General features: G+C 48.1%; 1 protein-coding gene across 2 annotated transcripts in view; it reads right to left on the reverse strand.

Moving 5' to 3' along the window:
• Positions 1 to 20,810, reverse strand: part of LOC146026741 (uncharacterized) — a 61,099-nt gene that overhangs the window by 12,297 nt on the left and 27,992 nt on the right. For both annotated transcript variants that reach the window (XM_083157666.1, XM_083157675.1), the window contains 3 exons: positions 19,452 to 19,519; positions 15,104 to 15,161; positions 3,314 to 3,381 (listed from right to left, as the gene is read on the reverse strand). In XM_083157666.1, coding sequence (XP_083013792.1) covers positions 3,314 to 3,381; positions 15,104 to 15,161; positions 19,452 to 19,519 — 194 coding nt within the window. The remainder of the gene's footprint in view (positions 1 to 3,313; positions 3,382 to 15,103; positions 15,162 to 19,451; positions 19,520 to 20,810) is intronic.

The following is a 20,810-nucleotide window of genomic DNA, read 5'->3' on the forward strand; positions in this document are numbered from 1 at the left end:
GGACCAAAAGGAGAATCTAACTACAAGGGCCTAACTGAACTAACACCCTGGCTAACGGCACCTGGCCAAGGACGGGGAGTGTGACCGAGTCACAGGCACCAAAGCAAACAATAACGGGGTGCCACCAAACACAAAACACGCCAATACCAGATGGTACACTAATTATAACGGTACCCAGGGGCGGGCTGGGCCGGGGGGCAGGATGCCATGTGCCCCCCGGGCTGCTTCATCCAATAGTGCTGCAAGCCGGCAGAGGCACATCTTTAGGCTGGCTATAGCGATCGGAACACATAGCTTCGATCACATAGCTCAGCCGGGAGCCTGCAGCATCCAGAGCTGCCTGGAGCATCAGTGAGGGCAGCGGGGAGATTTAAAAATGGCCACTGGAGCCATAACAGGGCTGCTGCACATTAGCAGTAGTCCCTTTTCCCATGGTCCTTTTCCCAGTAGCTGTCGCCGAGGGTCCTGGGACTGAGTCCTGACTGCTTTACTCCCATCTGCTTCCTAAAAGACGCACAGCAGATGGGAGGAAGGAACTAACATCTCTTCAGCTCACAGCCCTGCGGCTGCCCTTTGACTCCGGCTCCTCAGTCCCGCTTTTTGGTCTTTCTGCTTTCACCAAGTAAGTCCCCCGCGCACTCAGTGTGTGGATGCACTATTATAGGCAGCTGTCCTTACAGTCATCTATCCCCAGTGTCTCTTACACCCCCATGTGTAACCCTGTAGCTGCCACCCCTCCTCATAGCCCCTGACCTTCAAGTGTCCCTGTCCCTGCACAACCTGGCAGATGCCACCCCTCCTCCTAGCCCCTGTCCTGTCTCAACCCCATGTGCCTTCCAGTCCTGCCATGTGGCAGTTGCTCCTTCTCTTATTCTCTGCCCTTTGAGTGTCTCTGTCCCCCTAATATGTCTCCCTGCACAACCTGTAGCTGCCACCCCTCCTCATTATCCCTGTTTTTATGTGACTCTCACCCCTCTGTGTCTCCCTGCTCTCCCCTGTAGCTGCCACCCCTCCTGATTATCCCTGTTGTTTTGTAGCCCTCACACTCCATGTTTCTTACCACACTGCCTGGCAGATGTTACCCCACCTCATGGCCCCAGTCTCCGCTCCTCATTGTCCTCCTTGTCCCTCTATTTTTTCCTGTGAAGAAGGGGTAGTGTAATTTTTTTTTCTATTGGTGCCAATGTGTTTCTTTTTGTGTTAAACTTATGTGCATTATTTTTGAATCCCCGTGGGGGCCAATGTGCTTTTTTCCCCCATTGAGACTAATTCGGTGCACTGTAAAGTGAATAAGGAGCAATACAGTGGTGTAATGTGAATAAAATACATTATTGTTTGATATAATATGAATAAAATTGCATTACTGTGTAGAGTAATTTGATTTGCAAACTGTTGTATGGCCGAACACCTTTTTTGCCCACACATTTTTAGAGCGCACTATGCCTATTTTAAATTTGGAGGGTGAGAGCACCAAAGCTCTAGCTGACAAAGAGCATTAAAATGTGGAATTCTACAGTTGAGGGGTAAGGTGTGCTGCTGGTTGCCCAAGTGATCTATGCTCCTGGGAGAGGGGTGATGGGTTACAGTTAGAACTAATGCCTGTGATAGGGGGCACAAGCCAAACTCTTGCCAAGGGCATCAGTTTGGTTAGGGCTGGCTCTGCGGGCTGCCTTAAATACGAAAAATGGCCCTGGTGGTTCAGTGTATTGCCCTGATGCAGCCATGGCTGCACTCTGAGTCTCTGACTGTTTGCGGTGGTCACGTGATTCATCAACATCCCTCTATGTCCTGCAGGGCTACAGAAGCTCTGCAGGTCCAAAATGAGCTACAAAGCAAACTGATATGGCCGTGTTGCCTCACATAGGCGCCGTATCATAGTTAGAGAACCTTGCTTGTGTGCGGCTGTTGTGCTCCGCTCAGTGAGTGACAGCATGCATAACAAGCCTTACAGGGGATCCACTGCTGCAGCATAACTTATTATTAACATGGCCCCCCTGCTGCTAGGGGCCGTTGACATCCAGAACCACCCCCTTTTTAGTACCTACAGGCTACATTTCCAATTAATAAATACTCCCTTAAGATTTTTATTAATACATATTTTTTAAATGAAGATCCTCCATTTAATGATGCGCCTGTGGGCCAGTGCTCTGGACTTGCCCCCCAGGCTAAAAGTTGCCAGCCAGCCCCTGACGGTACCCCAAAGCAGGCGTGAACCCACAGCCATGGGTCTCTCCGAAACCCGGAGAGCTGGATCTAGACAATAATAATAATACAAACTCAGGATAAGGGCAGCTTGCCTGCAGAAATAAAGAGATAAGGAACCATGCTCCACTGGAGCACTTACGTGACCGGACCCAACCCACCGGCAGCACTGGATGGTATCGTGCACACCAGGAGCGACTCGGCAGAGCAAGATGGAAATGGCGCTGACCAAGATGGAGCCGGACGTGGACTGGACCCCGACAGGAACCTGACTGGACATAGACTGAACCAGGACTGGAATGGACACAGACAGCAACCAGAAGACTACTGGACACTGTCTATAGGCACTAGAGGACCGGGACAGCAGAGTGTTGCTAGCAATATCACCGGCGGGGATGAGCTGGCCAACCAGCCGCCGCCGCCTGACCAGGCCCCTATAATTAAACATTAACTTCAGGTGGCCGAGCGCGCGCCGCCCCGGCGTCCCCTGGTTGCTAAGCAACCGCCGGGCACCGCGGCCTGTTCTATGCTATTGTCCCCCGGCCTGGAGGAAGTGATGCGCCGCGCCCGGGCGGATGTGACCTCACCTGCCCGGCCGCCGCCGCAGCAGCGAGATTGTCAGCGCTGCTGACACAATCAGCAAGTTCGCTCAGTACACAGCGATGTGGCAGCACATAGGGGTAGATTTATTAAGCTCGGTGAAGTGATAACGTGTCTGGTTTTTATCACCGGCCAATCAGCTCCTAACTGTGAAGTTACAGACTTGGTTTGAAAAATGACAGGTAGGAGCTGATTGGCTAGTGACAAAAACCAGATGCTTTATCACTTCACCGAGCTTAATAAATCTACCCCTATGTGCTGAGTGACTTGTCAGGGCCAGTGTTCTCCGGCGAGAACACTGGCTGTGAACTAGATTTAAACACTATCGCTATGGCTCCTACACACGGAGCAATGTATGGGCATTTTCTGAGCGATCTAGTGAGATCGCTTAAAAAATGCCCTGAAATTGCCCTTTGTGTAGGCCCCATTAGGATAGTACTACATATGTACTGAATGGTACAGTACTTAGGAATATTCTAGCAATTTATTCCTAATAATAAGAAGTACTAACCCTGATCTTCTATGACTATCCATCCTTGGAGAACTCATATCACACTTTAGACTGGTTTCTTTTAAAGCCTAAACAAACAAAAAAATTGTAAGAAAAAAAATTGCATACATTAAATACAAAAAAGCACATACACAGACATTTAAAGGCTTTAATAATTCCACAATTAAATATTGCACCTACAACTAATTGTGTTTCCTTTCCTCCTGCCAGAATTATTTCCAGGGCTGAAGGAAACAGAGCTGTATGCAGGGCATCATGGTGGTAAACAGGTGATATTTGGGCAGCACTGCTAACTAGGAGACTGGAAAATGGGCATATTTTTCAATATGATTTATACTAAAATAATGTGAAATTTAAGGAATTTAAGTAAGGGCAACTGGAGATTTCTGCCCTTCAATTCACATTTGTTTTTTTACCGTTATTACAGTGGATCACACTTCCCATACTTGCAATGGGAAATGTGATCTGCCCAAACTTTTTAAAAGTAAATTAAATAAAAGAGGAAGCCCTGTGATAATAACACCATATTCTCAAAGGCAGAGGTCCTAGGTGGTGCCCGTCGTGAGCCATGTCTGTCTAAATAAACCACATGCTGATCAGTGAAAAAAAAGAAAAAGTTAAAAAGCTGCAGCCAAGGATCTGGCTCCTTCTCTCTGTGAACCATGCAAGCTGATGCTGTAAAAATTCCAGTTTGGCATCGCCATTCACAGCACTGACAAGCTGAACCCCCTTCACCACATCTGCCCGTTGTAAGGACTGCTTCATAGCAGTTCCTGGGATTGAAAAAAATGTCCCGGGAGTGGCCTCCCTAACCCTGAGCAGCAGAGTGCAACACGTTATGCTAGCAGGGAGAGGGGGTAGCAGAGGAGAAGAGCGATAGCACTTGTATAGTCCCGCCAATAATTTTTGGCCCATTCTTGTAAGTGTGTGAATATATCAGAAAAAATGCTGCATTCGCGTTGGGGGGAGCATTCAAACATGCTAAAGTATATTTTTCTCCCCCAGGAAGACCTTCAAAAACAAGAATCTACCCTCCGGGTCCGCCAATTCTTGTGTAACCTCATATTAAATATTTTTACCAAATATATTAGTACCACTCTCGATTTTGATTTGTAGGAGGCGGGTGGGGGTGCGGAGCTGCTGCAGGGTTACTCGGGGCTGATGCGGCCTGTTGGGGGGGGGGATCCCACCAGCCTCTGGATGACTTGCCAGGGGCCCCCCTGGCTGATCTGCCTCCTGTCGTAGCTGGGGGGGGGGGGTTTGGGCCCCTTCTCACCGCGTCCGCTGGTCTTCTTTTGCCCGGCACCCCTGCGTCCATAGGGCAGTGGAGGAGGTCCTAGAGTGTCTCAGGGTTTCTTTCCCGGCCGATGGTGCTTACCGGGGGGCATCCGCTCACTTCTCGGCCACGATGCGCCGGCCGTGTCACCCGTGATGCAGGGACCGCGTCAGAGCCGGCAGGAGAGGCCGTGGCTGCATCACTTGGTCCAGGCCTCAATTCTCCAGAGGCCACAGTCAGCGCGGCGGCCGCACCGGAGTGCTAGGAGGGTCCCGGGGGGGGGGGGGGGGGGAGGCAGAGGGGTGAGTGGCACCTACGGGATGATCACACACCCGCCCAGTGCTGGTGAACTGCGGCGGGTGTGTGGGTCAGCCTTCTCCCAGCTCCGACCGCATCGCCCTCGGCTTGCGCCGTACGCGAAATTCCTCCTCTTCCACGGTCCACCACTGCCTGCCTGCCTCCTCTGCCTCTGTCCCCTCTGCCGCACGCTGCTCCTGAGGCTGGGGATGGCGGAGCTCCATGGATGGGGGACGGAGCTCCACGTGCATGCGACCATCCCCGGCCTCTTCAGGAAGTATCTGTCACTGTTGTTTCCAATTGTAAAGCACAATGGAACATGCTGCACTATATAAAAAGCTGTAAATAACTATATAAACAAATCAGATAAGACAAGAACATATTATGAAATTTGCATATTTGAAGTTTTGGTATTGGCCCAGGTAAGACTCTGGAGATTCTCAGTACACCTCATTCACACTTGTGCTGGGCCATCCGACACATTCCTTACAGACACAGAAGACCCTCTAGTCTACACAGAACATCAGTATTTATCCATGTAGAATAGAAAATAGTCTTCAGTCAAATGGTACATAAATAAATACTGATACACTGTGTGCCCCAAGGCAATGCCTTTTCTCTGGGCACACATGAAGAGTCTCTACTTTGGGATTCGGGACTGGTGCCCAAAGCATATTGTTGCACCTGGGCCCACCACTCACTAGTTCCACCTCTGATTAGAGGAGAGCCTTATTGTGTGTGGGAGGGGATTCCACAGACTGGGTGCTGCCTGAAAAACGTTCTGTAATCATGAATGGGAGCAAATAGTGCATAAGAAAACTTTGCAATAATCAATGCGGAGATAATGAGAGCATGGAGTTGATTTTTTTTTTTTATAAGGTATAGATTGTATGGTCCACTGGTGCAGAGACTGATGTGCATGTTGAAATATATTCTGTAAAGCGCTGCGGAGTATGTGTGCGTTATATAAGAAACTGGTAATAAATAAATAGGGAAAAAAGGACACTACTGAGTCAATGGTAATACCTAGGCAGCAAGCTGGTGAAATAGGATTGATTGTTGAGTTCTCAACAGAGATAAAGATTTCAGGTTGATAACCACAACTGTTAAGTGGAAATATAATCAACTGATTTGGAAATATTATATTTTTAGATGGCGAGATGACAGCCAAGATGATACAGCAGAAAGGAATTCAGTGACCCTGAACAATTGAGATGGGGAAAAAATCAGGGGAGGTGGGGAGGTGTGAGCCACATACAGAAGATACTGAAATCCAAAAAAGCTGATTAGCTTGCCAAGAGCAAAGCAGACAACAAAAGAGAGAAGTGGACACTAATAAAGAAATTAGATAGTTTGATAAGAACCAAGAAAGTAAAAAGATGGGTACTTGTTTCCTATCTGGGCGCCCGCTAAGTTAATTGCGCACCATTCTCCGTTGAGCCATTTCACATTGTTTCCTATGGTAAATCGAATCGGATCGCATCGCATCGTTCAATATCGTGTATGTGTACGATGCGATGCGATCCGATTTCATTACGGTGCCGTACGTAGAAAACCTGGGCGCCCAGATAGGAAACAAGTACCAAAAGATGACATCAAAAAGATTGTCAATAAGTTGACCCTAAATGGTCAACAGGTCAAAATGTCTACATGTAAAAGGTAAACAGTAGTAAAGGTTGACAGTGTCAAAAGGTCAACCTGAAAATGGTCAAAACACTTTTTTGTGTTTTTGTATGTTTCACCATATCTAAGCCAAATTAGTGAAAACCTGTACCCTCCCGTGCTCATGTCGCATGGATGGTAAATTATTAAAAAGTTGAGAAAAGAAAAAAAATTGACCATATGTGTCAAATAGTGTCATGTCGACTTTTTACATTTGTGAATCTTAAGTACTGCCTACACTTGTACCTGTCTTACATTTGACCCTGTGATCTTTTCGACTTATGTTCGTCAACCATTTGAGGTCGACCTATTAGTTATCTATCTTTTCCAGGGGCAGATTGGGACACCGGGTCATTCCCCGGCGGGCTGTTCCTCCTATCCTCTTCTGCTGGGCCTGCTTATACTGCCTGCAGGCCGGCTGGCAGTCCTGCTTCCGGGTTTTTCGTTCCGCTGCTATGCGCAAAACGGAAGTTGTGTCAAGCAGGAGGACCATTTGCCGACTTACAGCTTCCCTACTCAGCCTCTGCGTAATGATGAACGGCATCAGCAGCATTGCTAGGAGCCGGGACCTGCATTGCAGCCTTGGCGATAGAAGAGGCAGCAGCTTCCAGCAGCAGCAGCTTGGCCCACTTCCTGTATGTTCTGGCAAACTCCAGAGGGCAGACTGCTCACCTCTTCAGCCTGAAGTCTGTAAGTGTGATTGCTATGTGTGTATTATGTATGTATGTATGTATGTATGTATGTATTCATGTGTGTATTACGTATGTTTCTATGTATGTATTTATGTGTGTATTATCTATGTTTGTATGTATTTTCTTTGTGTGTGTATTTGAATGCTTTGTATGTATGCAGTGTGTTTTTATGCTATATGTATTTGTGTATATGAAAGTATGCTGTGTGTGTATGTATGCTGTGTGTTTATGTATGTTTGTAGGCATGCTGTATATGTATGCCATGTTTGCCATGTGTAGGTCTGCTATAGGGGCGGCAGGATGTTCCCAGGATGAGGGACCTCTGCTGGTGGGCCGGTCTATAGATTGTAAGCTTGCGAGCAGGGCCCTCCTACATTTTGACTGTCTGTAAATACCCTGTTTTGTTGTATCACTGTCCCCTTTGTAAAGCGCAACGGAATATGCTGCGCTATACAAGAAACTGTTAATAAATAAATAAATAAATTGAACCTTGGCCTGGCCAGTTTCACAGCTACCTCGGTCAGCCCGGACCCACAGCCCCTCTGGTGACTGGCCACCCGGCATATGCTGCTTTACCCCAGCCATCTGCTCCTGGCAGACAATTCCTGGCTTCAGCTGCACAGGTGGGCAGTAAAGAGCCAGCATGACCTGGCCTCAAAACCTGTGCACTGCGCCGGCCAGCCTTGAGAGAGAAGACCCAGCAGCTGCTGTGTGACATCCCAGGTGTATACATGTGCAGGGAGCCAGAGCCTATGGCAGCTCAGACCCCAAGTGTAACGGAGTGTGTGTGTGAATGTATGTGTGCTGTCAGTCTGTATGTTTGTGTGCTGTCAGTGCAGTGGAGGTCTGTCATTTTTCAAGCATTGTTTTTTCTTGTTGTACTGCAAGAGCTCCGCCGCCTTGAGGAGCATGGCGGCATCTTCAAGAAGACAAGAGGCAGGCTTAACTGCAGGGAGGCATTGATTGTGACCATGCTGGGGAGTACAGGAGGCAAGCTGTACTGCTGGGGGTAGAGGGTGAGGAGGCTGGGTCTACTGCTAACCCTAACTTTCCCCTGCTACAATCTAAACCCCAACCATCTCCCTCTCACAACCTAACCCAAACCCTGCCCTCCCATAGCCTAATCCTGACTTCCCCTTCCGCTGCTTAATCCTCCCCTCCCATCGACTAACCCAAACCCTCCCTTCCCACAGTCTATTCCTCCCCTTCAGCAGCCTAATCCTAACCTTCTGTCCAGAAGCCTAACTCCCTCCCATATATTAACCCTCCCCAGGCTCCAGTAGTTTAGCCCTAATGCTCCTCCCACGCATCCTAATCCTAACATCACCTCCCATAGCCTAATCCTAACTGTCTCCTCCGGCAGCCTATCCCTATCCTCCGGCAGCCTAACCATATCCCTCTCCTCCTGCAGCTAAACCTTCCTCTCCCACAGCCTTACCCTATCCCTCCGCTCCTACAGCTAAACCTTCCTCTCCCACAGCCTAACTTTATCCCTCCTCTCCCGCAGCCTAACCCTCAGCTCCCCTCCAGCAACCTAACCCTCCCCTCTCGCAGCCTAACCTTACCATCACCTCCCATAGCCTAATCCTAACTGTCCCCTCCGGCAGCCTTACCCTAACTCTCTCCTGTTGTTGCTTAACCCCAGCCTCCCTTCCCTAACCTCCACTTAAACCTAATCTCCCCTCCCAAAGCCTAAACCCTAACATCCCCCCTAAAACTAACCTTCATCAACTTTAGGTTGACCCTGTATTCACAGCATGGGTCAGGGATGTAGTGTAGGTTCTAGAAGGGTCAGGGATGTAGTGTAGGGTATAGAGGGATCAGGGATGTAGTGGGTATAGAGTGAACAGTAGCGTAGTGGTGAGTATAGAGGGGACAGTAATGTAGTGTAGGGTATAGAGGGGTCAATAGTATAGGGGTGAGTATAGAGGGGTCAGTAGTGTAGTGGTGTTTATAGAGAGGTCAGTAGTGTAGTGTAGGGTATAGAGGGGTCAGTAGTGTAGTGGTGAGTATAGAGGGGTCAGTAGTGTAGTGGCAGGTATAGAGGGGTCAGTAGTGTTGTGTGGTGAGTATAGAGGGGTCAGTAGTGTAATGGTGAGTATAGAGGGGCTAGTAGTGTAGTGATGCGTATAGAGGGGTCAGCAGTGTAGTGGTGGGTATAGAGGGGTCAGTAGTATAGTGTATAGAGGGACAGTGATGTAGTGTAGTGTATAGAGGTGTCAGTAGTGTAGTGGTGGGTATAGACAGGACAGAAGTGTAGTGGCAGGTATAACGGGACCAGTAGTGAAGTGTAGGGTATAGAGGGGTCAGTAGTGTAGTGGTAGGTATAGAGGGGTTAGTAGTGTAGTGTATAGAGGGGAGAGTGATGTAGTATAGTGTATAGAGCGGTCAGTAGTGTAGTGGTGGTATAGAGGGGTCAGTGTAGTGGTGGTTATAGAGGGGACACTAATGTAGTGGTGGGTACAGAGGGGTCAGTAGTGTAGTGGTGGGTATAGACAGGACAGTAGTGTAGTGGAGGGTATAATGGGACCAGTAGTATAGTGTAAGGTATAGATGGGTCAGTAGTGTAGCATTGGGTACAGAGAGGACAGTAGTGTAGGGTATAGAGGGGTCAGTAGTGTAGTGGCAGGAATAGAGGGGTCAGTAGTGTAGTGGTGGGTATAAAGGGGACAGTAATGCAGTGTAGGGTATAGATGGGTCAGTAGTGTAGTGGTGAGTAAAAAAGGGATCAGTAGTGTAGTGGTGGGTATAGAGGGGACAGTAATGTAGTGGTGGGTATAGACATGACAGAAGTGTAGTGGCGGGTATAAGGGGACCAGTAGTGTAGTGTAGGGTATAGAGGGTCAGTAGTGTAGTGGTGGGGATAACAGGGCCAGTAATGTAGTGTAGGGTATAGAGGGTCAGTAGTGTAGTGGTGGGTATAGAGGGGACAGTAATGTAGTGTAGGGTATAGAGGGGTCAGTAGTGTAGTGGTGGGTATAGAGGGGTCAGTAGTGTTGTGGCGGGTATAGAGGGGTCAGTAGTGTAGTGTGGTGAGTATAGAGTGGTCAGTAGTGTAGTGGTGAGTATAGAGGGGTCAGTAGTGTAGTGGTGAGTATAGAGGGGTCAGTAGTGTAGTGGTGAGTATAGAGGGGTCAGCAGTGTAGTGGTGGGTATAGAGGGGTCAGTAGTGTAGTGTATAGAGGGGACAGTGATGTAGTGTAGTGTATAGAGGGGTCAGTAGTGTAGTGGTGGGTATAGAGGGGTCAGTAGTGTAGCGGTGGGTATAGAGGGGTCAGTGATGTAGTGGTGGGTATAGAGGGGACAGTAATGTAGTGGTAGGTACAGAGGTGTCAGTAGTGTAGTGGTGGGTATAGACAGGACAGTAGTGTAGTGGCGGGTATAATGGGACCAGTAGTATAGTGTAGGGTATAGAGGGGTCAGTAGTGTAGCAGTGGGTATAGAGAGGACAGTAGGGTAGTGTAGGGTATAGAGGGGTCAGTAGTGTAGTGGCAGGTATAGAGGGGTCAGTAGTGTAGTGGTGGGTATAAAGGGGACAGTAATGCAGTGTAGGGTATAGATGGGTCAGTAGTGTAGTGGTGAGTAAAAAGGGATCAGTAGTGTAGTGTAGGGTATAGAGGGTCAGTAGTGTAGTGGTGGGTATAAGAAAACCAGTAGTGTAGTGTAGGGTATAGAGGGTCAGTAGTGTAGTGGTGGGTACAGAGGGGACAGTAATGTAGTGTAGGGTATAGAGGGGTCAGTAGTGTAGTGGTGGGTATAGAGGGGTCAGTAGTGTAGTGGCGGGTATAGAGTGGTCAGTAGTGTAGTGAGTGTGGTGAGTATAGAGGGGTCAGTAGTGTAGTGGTGAGTATAGAGGGGTCAGTAGTGTAGTGATGAGTATAGAGGGGACAGTGATGTAGTGTAGTGTATAGAGGGGTCAATAGTGTAGTGTAGTGTATAGAGGGGACAGTGATGTAGTGTAGTGTAGTGTATAAAGGGGTCAGTAGTGTAGTGGCGGGTATAGAGGGGTCAGTAGTGTAGTGGTAGGTATAGAGGGGTCAGTAGTGTTGTGTATAGAGGGGACAGTGATGTAGTGTAGTGTATAGAGGGGTCAGTAGTGTTGTGGAGGGTATAGAGGGGTCAGTGTAGTGGTGGGTATAGAGGGGACAGTAATGTAGTGGTGGGTACAGAGGGGTCAGTAGTGTAGTGGCGGGTATAATGGGACCAGTAGTATAGTGTAGGGTATAGAGGGGTCAGTAGTGTAGGGGTGGGTATAGAGAGGACAGTAGGGTAGTGTAGGGTATAGAGGGGTCAGTAGTGTAGTGGCAGGTATAGAGGGGTCAGTAGTGTAGTGGTGGGTATAGAGGGGACAGTAATGTAGTGTAGGATATAGATGGGTCAGTAGTGTAGTGGTGAGCAAAAAGGGATCAGTAGTGTAGTGGTGAGGATAGAGGCGACAGTAATCTAGTGGTGGTTACAGAGGGGTCAGTAGTGTAATGGTGGGTATAGACATGACAGAAGTGTAGTGGCGGGTATAAGGGGACCAGTAGTGTAGTGTAGGGTATAGAGGGTCAGTAGTGTAGTGGAGGGTATAAGAGGACCAGTAGTGTAGTGTAGGGTATAGAGGGTCAGTAGTGTAGTGGTGGGTATAGAGGGGACAGTAATGTGGTGGCGGGTATGGAGGGGACCGTAATATAGTGGCGGGTATAGAGTGGTCAGTAGTGTAGTGGTGGGTATAGAGGGGTCAGTAGTGTAGTGGCGGGTATAGAGAGGTCAGTAGTGTAGTGGTGGGTATGGGGACAGTAATGTAGTGGCGGGTATAGAGGGGTCTGACTCAGGCACAAAGAAATGCAAAGAAGATGCTAGGAAGGCCGCAATTGTGTCCAACTCAAAAACAACCCTAATGAGGAGTAATTCCACCCCCCCCCCCCCCCCCAAATGACCCCACCCCCTTTAGGGCTGCTACCATACTTTTCCCGGGCTGCTTTTCAATCCAAATCCGCCCCTGATCTTTTCACTGTACATGAACCGGATGCCATTTTGCCCCACCCTGTACTATATGTTGAGAGGCTAGATGAGTCTAGACTGGCTTGTGAAGTTAGTCTGGAGAGGCAGGCAAGTACAGTAAGGAAGTGGTCACCTATTTGCCGTACATACATAAGGGAACATATTATTATTACATACCTCCCAACTGTCACGATTACAGCAGGACAGTCCCGATTTTCGGGTCCTGTCCCGCTGTCCCACCCACGGCAGGCATTGTCCCGCTGCGGGGGGTGGCAGTTGGGAGACCCCCCAATCTAATAGAATAGACGCTATGCGCACAGCGTCTATTCTCGTATGAAAAGGAGGTTGTGGCTAATTAGCATAAGCCGTGCCCTCATTTGCATACGCCCCGCCCCCTTTCCGGACACGAGTGTCCCTATTTCAACAGCACAGAAGTTGGGAGGTATGTTATTACTACTACTATTATTCATGTGGCCCCTACTTTAATGTATTAAGCACCTAAATCCATAACGAGAAGTCTTTTGTTTCTTCCTCCTTTTAATCTTTGAGAGAAAAAAAAACCAGAACTATATAGATGCCACATACGGAATCGGGACATCTGTCAGAATGAACTTAGGTCTACAGTCATTAGGTCGACCCCACTAGGTCGACTGGCAGGAAGGTCGACCTGACTTAAGGTCGAATTTGCATAAAGGTCGACATGAGGAAGGTCGACTGGTCATAAGGTCGACATGGGTTTTTCGCTGTTTTTTTATCCGAATGTCGACACAGTCGACATGGACACAGTTGGCAATGAGAATCGGACCCTCGCTTCGCTCGCAATGCTTCTGTCACGGTGCCTCGCTGCGCTCGGCACACTATTTTATTCTCCCACCACGCCCTAGTGGATGGTAGGGCATGAAATACCACCTGTCAGCACATGTCGGCTCAAAAAACAGTGAAAAACCCATGTCGATCTTATGACCAGTCGACCTTCCTCATGTCGACCTATATGCAAATTCGACCTTAAGTCATGTCGACCTTGGCCCATGTCAACCTTAAGTCAGGTCGACCTTCCTGCCAGTCGACCTAGTGGGGTCGACCTAATGACTGTAGACCTAAGTTCATTCTAATAGATGACCGCATCCACCACATACAGTACTGCTCTTTTGTATCGTTACACAGAAGCCTGGTCTTTTCTTAAGACACTGGTGCCATCTTGTGCTTCGTTTTAACAATGACAGATATAATGTTAAATGATACACAGCAAGCTCTCTCTTCTGGAGAGGAATTCCCATACCATGACATCTGGCAGTTACTCCCATCGGCATTATAAGAAAGAGCACTGATCAATACTGCTGTGGTCCGGAGGCTGAATTTAACCCTTTGGAGTGCAGCTCACATCTACCTGCTGAACATCTCTGGCTTTAGATGATTAATTCAGGGTTGCCTACCCTCCCGGATCCTGCAGGAGAATCCCGTTTGAAGTTTTTATCTCCTGCTGCCCTGCATCATACAATAAATCAAATCTCACAGATTATTTACTGCAGCCAGGGTAGAACCAAGGAATTTGCAAAAGCAGTGATTTGCTGCAGTTGCTGCTGTGTAAATTTACGATGGAAGTTCTATTTAAGATGGGATGTTTCCCATAGCAATCAAGCAGGTTGCACTTCTTATTTATTTAGCATCTTCTAGAACAGCCATGGCCAACCTTGGCCCTTCAGATGTTGTGAAACTACACATCCCAGCATGCCTTGCAATAGTTTTAGCATTCCATAATAGCAAAACTGTGGCAAGGCATGATGGGACTTGTAGTTTCACAGCTGTAGGTCCAAGGTTGGACATGCCTGTTCTAGAAGATAATAGATAGAATCTGATTGGTTGCTCGGGGCAACATCCCATCTTAATAAATGTACCTCTATAACTTCTAAGTCAGTATCACCTACATAGATAGAATGTGCAGGCAAGGCAATATTAGCTAGATCACAGACTATCATTAGTTAGACAAAATCGCTTAGTCTAATGGCCCGATTCAGACCTGCTCCCTGGGCTGTGAGTGTCCGGAGCCCAATGAGAAGGTAGACGGCACCCCACCGTGCTCTCCCTCCCCCTTCCAAGCCTGTGCACAGCTGCAAATGTATCCCTAGGAGTGCACCATCGAATTGCCCCCAGCTTGCAAGCGCCAGGTAAGTATAGACTACTCAGCACTGCAAAGGCCGTGGGGAGAGGATGACCGCTGATGACATCAGTGGCACTCCCTCCCAATGGCCGGGGAACGCCTGTGTTTTCTCGGGCAAGTATGACTTTATAGCTCTCTTTAAGGCTTAGTGCATACACCCCGTAATCCTTTTAGTGCCAATATTTCTGTGAGAGATGCGCAATATATTTGTGTTCTTGAGCACTCACAGTAAATATCAGCCTGTGAGCCGCCAGTGAAGGATAGCCTTCACTAGCTGTCTTTGTAAGGCCAGATTGCACACCGCGTACTATTTTCTATAGAAGGCTATATAAAATTACAGTAGGCATTAAGTACTAGAGAAAGGGTAATGGGGAGAGTGCTCAAAAGTCGTATGTCCACGAAGGACACACTAGAGCCGTCAAAAGAAAAAAGGTTGTCCTCGGCCACCAAAGCCTACATGTGAATATTGGGGGCCAGATGTACTAAGCCTTGAAAAGTGATAAAAAACAGCCCCAACTGTCATTTTTCAAACTCAGTCAGCGGCTGATAGTTTATTAGTCTCCATTTTATCACTTTTTAAGATTAGTACATCTGGCCCTCTATCATGTGCAATATTTCACCAGTACGTACATAGCGAATATTGACATGACCATGTTTACATATAATACCACACCCTATGCCTATCTAGGACTGTAATAATTATATATAACAAAATTTACCGAGCATTGTGTGGATTTATTCCATCTGTTTCTATCTTCCTCTATGTGTATATATTTCCTGTAATGAAAATGATATATATATATATATTATATTCACAATTCACTATGCCAGATATGTCTGCTTTGGCTAGAACAGATATGTCTGCTTTGGCTAGAACAGGCCTGCCCAGCTCAGGACCTTGAGCTTCAGTTGATGACTAGACATTGTTCAAATAAATGAAATCATCAATCAAAATGACTCCCTGATTGGTGATCAGACAATGGATGCGGCTGTTTGCTGTCCCTGGAGATCAGTGGTTGTGCATTCTTGTCCTAGAACCTGACCACTTAGGCCAGTATTCAATGCCTCAGATTCGCCGTTTTTTTCAGTGAATCTGGCAATTCGCTGGGTTAAACGGCGAATTTTCTGTTAGAAAAAAACAATTCGCCATATTCAATGGAGGCAATTCGCCACAAATGAACAGCGAATGTCTGCCGATTCGCCGTAAATGATTCTCCACAATTCGCCTGTGATTTTCAATGGGGTTTTTAGTGGAATTCGCCAAGAGTGTATTCAATGCTCAAATGGAGAACTGCTTTCTCCATTGAAATTCGCCATGATTCTCCATTTAGCATTCGGCAGCTTTTTATGGAGAACTGAACATGTTTCTTTAGAAATAAATGTTTTATTTCCTTTTTTTTTATGTAAAAAAATCAGTTTTAATTTAATCTGATGGGTCTTGCTTATATTCAATTATTACTAGCGCCTCTTTAATATATTTAGAAGTTTTATTACATCCCCCCCCCTCAGTGAACTGACACAGCCAGCTGAGCAGCGAGGGGGGGGGGAGACATGAGCTGACAGGCAATTGCAGTCATGACTGCAGTGTAGGTACCTTGTAATTCAGGCAGGCTCTGGTGGTCTGAGGGAAGGGGAGAGAGCCCGGACACTAATCAGCACGGAGCCCTGACACAGCCTGAGGGCGGGGAAGGCTCCAGCAGCAGCAGACCTCCGGCACATCTGATCAACACGGAGCCCCCGCACAGCCTGAGGGCGGGGAAGGCTCCAGCAGCAGCAGTTCTCCGGCTCTGGCAGCCCCAGCGTGGTGATAGCAGATGTCAGCGCTGGGACTGCTGGAGCTGGAGGTCTGCTACTGCTGCTGGACCCGTCCCCGTCCTCAAGCTGTGCGGGGGCTCCTGGCAGCATCAGCGTGCTCCCCCGCTGTGACTCCGCTCAATCCCCTGCAGTGGCATTGTAGCCACAGCAGCAGGGGAGAGAGCCGAGTGCAATTCGCCGCAGAGGGTAATTATCGCCGTCAGGGGCTGAGAGCCCCTGACGCGTTGAATAATGTGAACGGGCGGCTGCCAGCGAATCTTTTAGCAGGGAGAATCTGGGCGAAAGTGCAGCGAATCACAGGATTCGCTGCTGCCCTCGACCCCCGGCCATTGAATACTGGCCTTAGTGTCCTCTTTACACTGACATGTGAGATACACTGACATACTCCTCTCAAGAGAAGGGGTAAAGCACACGTAGGACGTGATATTTGCCATGGATTATCTCTACATATGAGGGAATTTACTGGACCTAAACATGCTTCTGTGAAATTACATTATCACCATACACATCGACAAGTTATTAATGAATTTTAGATTCTGATTTACCCGTTAGCCTCTGAAATCTTGCTACACTAGGCACCACAATGTTTGACTATGTTTCCGCCATCCCCACCATCTTGCAGCTGTTGTTGGGACAGTGGGGCAGATGTATTAAGAACAGGGCCGGTGCAAGGTTTAGTGGCGCCCTAGGCAAAAGTTCAGTCTATTGCGCCCCCCCATATTTCACCCCTCCCAGACAGTAAGGTGAAAGGGGCATTTTATAAGTAACCCTGTATGGAATATAATCCACTAAGGGCAGATAAAAGAGAGAGAGAGAAGGAGAGAGCGAGAGGAGGAGAGAGAGAGAGAGAGAGAGAGAGAGGAGAGAAGGAGAGAGAGAAGGAGAGAGAGAGAAGGAGAGAAGGAGAGAGAGAAGGAGAGAGCGAGAGAGAGCGAGAGAGAGAGAGAAGGAGAGAGCGAGAGAGAGCGAGAGAGAGAGAGAGAGAGAGAAGGAGAGAGAGAAGGAGAGAGAAGGAGAGAGTTGCATACCTCAGGTGCTGCTGCCTGGCAACCAAAACAAACAAAGTGTACACAAAACAAAAAAACTCCCCCACACTGTGCATCCCACCCTAATCCTTCATACTGTACATCCTAACTCCCCCACACTGTGCATACCACCCCCATCCCCCACACTGTGCATACCACCCCCATCCCCCACACAGTGCATACCACCCCCATCCCAGACACTGTGTATACCACCCCCATCCCCCACACAGTGCATACCACCCCCATCCCAGACACTGTGCATACCACCCCCATCCCAGACACACTGTACATCCTTACTACCATCCCCCACAGTGCATACCACCCCCATCCCTTACACAGTGCATACCATCCCCCACACTGTACATCATCCTAACTACCATCCCCCCACACAGTGCATACCACCCCATCCCAGACACTGTGCATACCACCCCCATCCCAGACACTGTGCATACCACCCCCATCCCAGACACACTGTACATCCTTACTACCATCCCCCACAGTGCATACCACCCCCATCCCTTACACAGTGCATACCATCCCCCACACTGTACATCATCCTAACTACCATCCCCCCACACAGTGCATACCACCCCATCCCAGACACTGTGCATACCACCCCCATCCCAGACACACTGTACATCCTTACTACCATCCCCCACAGTGCATACCACCCCATCCCCCACACTGTACATCATCCTAACTACTATCCCCCCACACAGTGCATACCACCCCATCCCAGACACTGTGCATACCACCCCCATCCCAGACACACTGTACATCCTTACTACTACCATCCCCCACAGTGCATACCACCCCCATCCCTCACACAGTGCATACCATCCCCCACACTGTACATCATCCTAACTACCATCCCCCACACAGTGCATACCACCCCATCCCAGACACTGTACATCTTAACTACCATCCCCCACACAGTGCATACCACCCAATCCCCCACACAGTGCATACCACCCCCATCACACACTGTGCATTTCCCACACTTTACTACATCCTCCTAACTCCCCCCTTCCACACTGCATTTTACCCTATTCCCAATCCCACACTGTGCTCGTGCTCCTGCTCTTCTCCCCCATCCCCCCTCCCCCCAAGCAAAGTTGCACTCACCTACAAGACAGCCGGAAAGATTCTTCTGTCTGTGTCTCACCAGACCATGCTGCAGGCCCTGTGTGTGCTGAGCTCTGCTGTCATTCATGCTGCCAGGCCAGTCTTCCTGACGCCGCTGGGGCCTGGAGAGGCCGAGTACTGGAAAGGGGGCGGGGCTGACTGATCATTCTCAGCCAGTGAAGGCTGCAGCAGGGAAGTGCAGCGTCGCTCACCTGCTGAGCAGGGGAGGCAAGATGGGGGTGCGTGGCTGCTGGCTGCTGCCTGACAGCAGCAGTGACAAGAGAAGGAAGCGCCAAGTCGGACAGGATCTACTCCGTCGTGTACGGGGATCAGAGGATGGAGCAGTGAGTTGTTGTAACTCACTAGCTCCGCAAAGGAGCACTAGCTTCCTCCTGCTGGCCAGGCCAGCTCACTACCGCCCTCCAGTGGCCGGCGCCCTAGGCAAATGCCTAACCTTGCCTAGTGGTGGCGCCGGCCCTGATTAAGAATGGCGCAGAGATATTCTGGTTCACTCGCAAATGCAAATTCCTTCTCAAATGGACAAAACCATATGCACTGCAGGTGGGGCAGATGTAACTTGTGCAGATATCATTATATTTGGGTGTGGTTTTACTTCAAAGATCTATATTGCAGTGTAAAAATAAAGCAGTCAGTATTTTCCCTGCACAGAAACAAAATAACTCACCTAAATCTAAATCTCTCTGCACTCTTACATCTACCCCACCTGCAGTGCACATGGTTTTGTCCATTTGAGAAGGAATTTTCCTTTGCGAGTGAACCAGAAGGGGGGCCAAAGTGGAAGGAGGTAATGCACCAGCCAATTAGCTTTTCTTGAAATATGACAGTTGGGAGTTGATTGGCTGGTGCGTTATTTCCTTACACTTTATCTCCAGTTTATCTCTTCACCAGGCATTATACACCTGCCCCATAATGAGTTATATGAGGTGCAGTCTAATGGCCGTGATGGGAAGCCGCAATCTACCTGCTTTAGCCTGGTGGGAAATTTAAATGAATTAGAGAACATTCTGACTGTGAGAGGTCTTGTTTCACCACCCTTGTATATTGCATGGATAAAAAAAAGTAAGTATTACACAATATGTACCTATCACAGTCCATCTGAGCTTCAGTTCCTTGTGTGCTGTCAGGAGCTTTACATTCATGTTTTGCTGCCTGCAGAAATAACAGTTGTTATCTTATTTTATAATATTTTATAATGAAAAAGCATATTTACATAAAGGAGGATCACAAAGCTATTACACATTGATACTGACCACATGAAAGATCCAGAGATTATTTATTATACAATGCTTTAGAAAAAAAATTATCTCTCTCTGGTTTTATTAAGATATTATTTGGGGAAGGGGGGGGGGGGGCAGTAATAATTATTACTGAAGGGAAATGGATGGACACATACAGCCTTCCGCCCAATGGTGCATTGACTTCTGCCATCTTACAATGTCATGGTAACTAACTTTAACTTAATAAAGAATTTGATGGATGAACCATCATGATATCGTGATGGTTCATGTATGTGCACCTTTCAATCTGTGGCTGAGCTTGCTGTTATACAGCCGAATTCAGACGTATTTTAACATGGATATCACTGCTTCACCATGAGGTGGCAGCCAAGGTCTTTTGGAAACCACCAAGCAATGGTAATAAATACATAAAAAAAGCAAATAAAGAAAAATTCCATCCATTGTAAGAAAAACATTTAACTAGGGATGCCAATCCCGGAATCAGCAGGATGCCAGGATTTAGGGCATTTTTGTACGGTATTTGAATCCCGGGATTGGAATCTCCATTTGCGTGCAGTCACCTTGCCTCCTTCCCCAGCCGCCGCGTCTGCCTGGAGTGCATTTCACTTCCTTTCATACCCACTGCTGTGTACAGGTCACCTCGTCTTCACCTCCGTTGATGCATTTGCCCGGAGTCTTTGCGCTTCCTCCTCCACCCACTGCTCTGTACACAGCCCGGCTGCCCACAGTCTTCCACTACCCTGGTGGACAATTAATGAGCTACTGCAGTGGGCACCCTAGCTCTTGGAACACATTTCCTCACATATCAGGAGGACGATCCTAGGATTCACAGTTTTCAATCTCAGGATTGAAAAAATGGCCCAAGATTGGCCCTACCTACATGTAACCACTGAGAATAGATGTCCACCCCTACGTCTCATCTTACTACTAAAACAGGACAAAAGTAGGGATTGCAGCACCATACAGTATGATCATTTCCCCAGCTTAATCTAATCTTTTCAATTATTTGTTTCTAAATGCAGGACATATAATCTGTATACAACCACTTTGCCAATAGAGACTATGGGGAGGAATCCAATATGGGATTCTGACTGAATACCGGACATTTTTCATTTCATCCGACAATACATCAACACTATTCAATGACTGACTGCCTAGTGTCTGAAAGTCTGCAAATTCACGGAAAGGGCAGCCGATTGTCA

The sequence above is a fragment of the Crinia signifera genome, chromosome 1 (assembly GCF_055691185.1).
Source record: "Crinia signifera chromosome 1, ASM5569118v1, whole genome shotgun sequence".
In the NCBI taxonomy this organism is placed as follows: domain Eukaryota; kingdom Metazoa; phylum Chordata; class Amphibia; order Anura; family Myobatrachidae; genus Crinia; species Crinia signifera.